Genomic DNA, 5,025 nt, shown 5'->3' on the forward strand with positions numbered 1-5,025 from the left:
CATTAACGAACTTAATTTCAAATTCAAAATCACAGAATTACTAGGGAAGAAAACAATGCTAGTTCTATTAACTAATATCAATCTTTAAAGGTTTGGATGTTGTTCTTAGATTAAGTCCAGAGTCCAGACAGTAAAGCAGTAAAAGTACCAACACAATAAAAGAGAGAAAAAGGGAAGTCAGAAAAAAAAAATGACTAGCAGAGAGAGATGAAAACTGACTACCATCTGCAACAAAGCCATTAAACAACTATAATACTAGACAAATCTGACACATGATCCTCATGTAAAGTTCTTTCGGAGCTCTTAGCAGCAAGGAACTGTATTGCCAGTACCCCATTAAAGAAATGGGAAGAAAATGGGCTTAAAGGGAAGGGAGATACAGATATGAAGACAGATGAAACCTGCAAATATATATGGTTTGGCATACATGAATATTCAAAGTACATAAAAAAACCATGAGCAATTAGATGCTCTCAGTTCCACTTAGGCAACAACTGCTAGTACAATCACTCCTAGAAAGACTTTTGTAGTACTACTATTAGTCCATTACTGATTATACTAACACTGTTTGCATCAAAAGTAGATTCAAGGAATCCCCAAATCGCTAAAACATTACCAGTTTTTTACCACTCTAACAGCAAATAGAAAGCATAGAAAAGTAAAACTACCCTAAAAATATACTGTCTTAAAGACCATATAACTGATGATAAAAGTAAAGAAAACGACCCCACATAAATCAAGCAAGTAGCAACCAGGGAGAAGCATTTACTCATAGTAGAGAGTAAACTGCTTGCATATATGGGGTTTTGTTGATGCATATTTAATTTGCACCTGGTGGTGGTGGCAGAGTTGGGATTTGTTGAGCTGGTGGTCGCTTACGCTTCTTCTTCTCATAGCTAATCCCTCTTGCTTTTGACTGCAAATCACGAACCTCACGAAGATAAAGCCTCACAGCCCGTGCCCCAAATGGGTTTGCTTCAGGTTTTCCTCCATTTTCTTCGAAGGCAGCACGGAGGCGGCCGATGAGAGCATCGAGGCTACCCCAGGCTTGACGGAGTGGGCAAGGGCAAGGGGCTGGCGGGTTCGGGTGGCCGTAGAAGGGGCAGATTGGGGTGTGGACTTTGGTTTTGCCAAATTGGTCGAGGTAGCGAAGGAATTCCAGGACGTGAGCTCCACTGCACCTGGAGAGGGAAAGTGGGGGCCTATGGTTCTTCAGGTACTGGCCAAAGGTGTTCCAGTCACGGCGCTTTTGGTTCTCATAGCGGCTCGAGGTTGAAGATGACGACGGAGAAGATGAGGAAGCAAGTGAAGCGGTACCGTTATTGCTAACGTTAAGGCTGGCGTTTTCGGAGTTGGAGCTATCCATTTCTCGAATTGAATCCATGGAGGGTGCACAGGTTTAATAGCTCTAAAACAGAACGCTCCTTGGATTTTATTAAATTTTGGGGTACAAAAAGACGTGTTGGTGTGTTGCTGATGGGATATTTCTCTCTTCTTTGTTCTTTCGTCCAACTGCTTTCGATCTTAACTAGGGTTTCCTTTCCTTTTGGGGTGATGATAAAACACTTTTGAGTGACAATAAGACAGTCTAATATAGACCTAACAAAAGGAAAAGGAAAGAGAGACAGATAGAGCAAAGTTGAAACTGTTGAAGACAAGTGAAGGAACTGAAACTTTTGGTTTGTTATAATTCTTTCAGCTGCTAGCAGCTAAGTCTACTTTTCTGGCAGACGTCACTGTTGATATGAAAACAACACAGTCAGGAAGAGAAAAAGAGAAACACTTGGTAATAAAGAAGGGAAGACTCCGCTGATCAGTGCTGATTAATGATTGATACATTAGAGAATTTCCATATTTGAGGACATAGAATGGAAATGGAGAGGCAGCCAAAAGAAGAGATTTTGGAGATGAATAGCTTTTATTATGAGTTGGGATAGGGTAGGGATGGGAGAGGGGTTGATGATCTGATGAGATTGATGGGAAGAGAGAGAGAACTCCCCTCTCTCTCTCTTTCTCTCTCAGAAGAGTTTTTCTTTGTTTGGAGCAATACTAGAAAAACTTGAGGTTTTTTTGCAGCAGCAGCTTTGGCTGTAGAGTGGGAATTTTGTTTTTCTGAAACATATTACTAAGTGATTGGATATTTTTGCTAAAAGAAGGTAGAACAAAGAGAGCTCTTTTATCTGTTAATGGGTTTTTATCATTGTTGATGACATTCTTAGAGAGAGAACTCTGGTTAGGGGTTGCGGAAATGTAAAATAATAATAATAATAATAATAATAAAAACAAAAAAGAGGGTCAGGCAGTAGGTTGGGATGGAGACAGGAAAAAGTTTTGAAGGGTAAAATTTAAGGGAATAACATGATTTTGTTTCTTGAGCCTGTAGTGTGGAATGACAGTTCCTTCTCCATTGACCACAATGCCCTTGGCCTATTCCCCTTTCTCACCTTTTCTTCGCCCCCTCTATAATAAAACTTTTATTATTTTCTTTTCTGACACTTGCAGTCGGCCCAATTCTCTCTGCAAATTACTCATCTAGGTAATACTTTAACTCATTTAATTTTGTTTTTGTGCTGCTTTTGCAAAGGGTATTATTTAGTTATTTAACACAACATTCTTCATTAATTTTATGCAAAAATCTTATAAACAGTTTCCTTTTGATTTTCTTAACCCATTTTGAACACCTGATCATGCAGCCCCCCTTGCCTCTCACAAGGACTGATCAACTATCTACTAATTAGCCGCATGATCAACATTATCTTCTAACTATTTTTGTATGAACTTATTTACAAGTGTTACAAGCCAAAAAGAAATTAAATGCAAAATATTGAAATGTTAAAAAATATTCTAGAAGAACACAAACCATGGTTATTAGGTCCTGTTATGATCGTTGTTCCAAGATTTCAACTTCTTGGCAAAAGCCACCATGAATTCCCTCTAGTCACCACTTTAACTTTTATAAGAATTTTCACTCAGCTCATAATAACTTTTATTTATTGTTTATATAATTTAAATTTTAGCATGAGATTGCAAACACATGCATAAATACCAGCTTCTACTTTTAATAATCTCTTCAATATTTATAATAATGACACTAATAATAATAACAACCGACTAGTAAATATGAAATCTTGAATTCAAATATGAGTATTTAATTATTGAAGTGTAATATTTATTTATTATTAATAAAATAAAGGTTTTGTATGTACCTTTTCTACAAAAAAATCTTGTTAAAGAAAACCGAATGTTGTGCTTCATACATTTCACAGGGTAAGCACAAAGTAGGAAGGAAAATAAAGGAAGAAATCAGTGCAAAATGAATAAATTTTGCATGTTATAGTTTCTTAGAAAGGCGTAAGAATATTTAAGTGGTAAAACGTTTGTTTTTAGTTTTTCGTAAAATAAATAGAAAAAAAAGATTTGATTGTTTGGATTTTTTTAAAAAAAAAGATAAATAAAATAGAATGGTTGAGTGTTAGTATTATCAAATGGGGGCTTGGGCCTTGTAGTAAATTGGTGCAAATTGGTCCAAAAGCAAATTGACAAAAACCCACGACGATATGGAAACTGAGATTGGAGGAGGCCACGAATAAATTGACAGCTTTTTACTGTAAATTCATACATGGTTTTCTTCCACTATATATGCCAACGCCACCACCCCATACATCTCCTTCAAAAAAGACAAAATTTAATAAACCAAATGAAAAGAGAATAGAGAATAAATATAGAGGCATCACTAATTCTCTGCTTGCAAGACCTTAGAGTTTAAAATGTGCAAAGTGAAATGAATAGTTTATTAAATTTTAAGCATATTCTTTTTGGCACATATTAAATTATTAATGTTTCATATTTGATATGATGCAGTAGCCCATCTGCTGCTAAAATCATAAAGATTAGCATAACCAGAAAATTTTTGAAAGTTTGTAAAGTTAAACCTTTATAGAAATGTGTGATTTGTAGACATTCATTTCAAGCAAAAGGAGGACATGGGGCAGTAACTTCGATACAGCTACTTGTACTAGGAACTAGAGGAATGTAATTGGCCCAAATCATTGCAACAAACATTTCAATCCTTTTGTGAAATCTTCAGTAACAAATAAAATTTTCCTTATAAATCTCTATAAATTAAGCATGGGAAATGCTACAACTTAAACTTGAAATCTAAGCTCTAAAAGCTGAGAATCTTTTTTTGTGAATTATTTTTGAAAGATTCAAAAGGAAATATTATATTTTAAATATAGGATAGATCTTGACTCATCTCATCCTTAAAAATATAAATATAGATGATACATTTGATAACCTTTCTTTTAATCTTAATGAATATGCATGCACTTAACTTCCTCCTTTCCATTAATGATATCAAAGCTAATAGTTCATTCAGAAATAAATAAATAAATATATATATATATATATATATATATATATATATGTACTAGTTATTTTAAACTTCATTGCTTGAAATTTAGAGACGAGGAAATTGAACCGCAACTGCTGTAGATAGAATCATGACCCTTCATTGACATATAATTAATAATCCAATTGATTTACAATGAATGTTCACTTAAAGAATTATGAAAATTAAAATTTTGGTCGAAGTGAAAAGTGCTGTAAATATGTTCTTTCACATTTTCTCTTCACAAAGAGATGAAACAAAGGCAATTGCTTCTTACATTGCTGAAATTATCAGCATTGGTATTTTTAATTATTCGTACATAGAGGGTTTTCTTTCTTTTTTTTTTTCTTAATTGTTCCCCATGATGAGGACTTATTGCTGGTAAAAATATATTCGTTTATTATCAAGAAAACGATTTTTATCAATATAGACGTCTACTAGAATTTCAATATAGGACACCAATGCTTACTCATTAAAGGGGAAAAAAGAGAAAGAAAGGGGTTTTAAGTTGAAATCATACGGCGTGAGTGTCTAGAATGAACAAACCCGAAGGACAATGAATGAGCCTCACATAAATTGCATTCATTCGAAGCTATTGCAAGGTGTAAGGCTACATTTACAAAGATAGGTCGTAA

At 34.5% G+C, this 5,025-nt stretch overlaps 1 protein-coding gene across 1 annotated transcript; it reads right to left on the bottom strand.

The window, feature by feature from the left end:
• Positions 1 to 397: 397 nt before the first annotated feature.
• LOC18613129 (protein LIGHT-DEPENDENT SHORT HYPOCOTYLS 3-like) lies at positions 398 to 2,243 on the bottom strand. Its single transcript, XM_018121329.2, has one exon. It carries the CDS (start codon positions 1,382 to 1,384, stop codon positions 821 to 823), a length of 564 nt encoding a protein of 187 aa, XP_017976818.1. The 5' UTR covers positions 1,385 to 2,243; the 3' UTR covers positions 398 to 820.
• Between the last annotated feature and the right edge of the window lie 2,782 nt (positions 2,244 to 5,025).

Source organism: Theobroma cacao, chromosome 1, assembly GCF_053813885.1.
Source record: "Theobroma cacao isolate CCN51 chromosome 1, ASM5381388v1, whole genome shotgun sequence".
Lineage (NCBI taxonomy): Eukaryota > Viridiplantae > Streptophyta > Magnoliopsida > Malvales > Malvaceae > Theobroma > Theobroma cacao.

Coding starts and splice junctions, on each gene's coding strand:
- LOC18613129 (XM_018121329.2), bottom strand. CDS start 1,384: ATGGATTCAATTCGAGAAATGGATAGCTCCAACTCCGAAAACGCCAGC.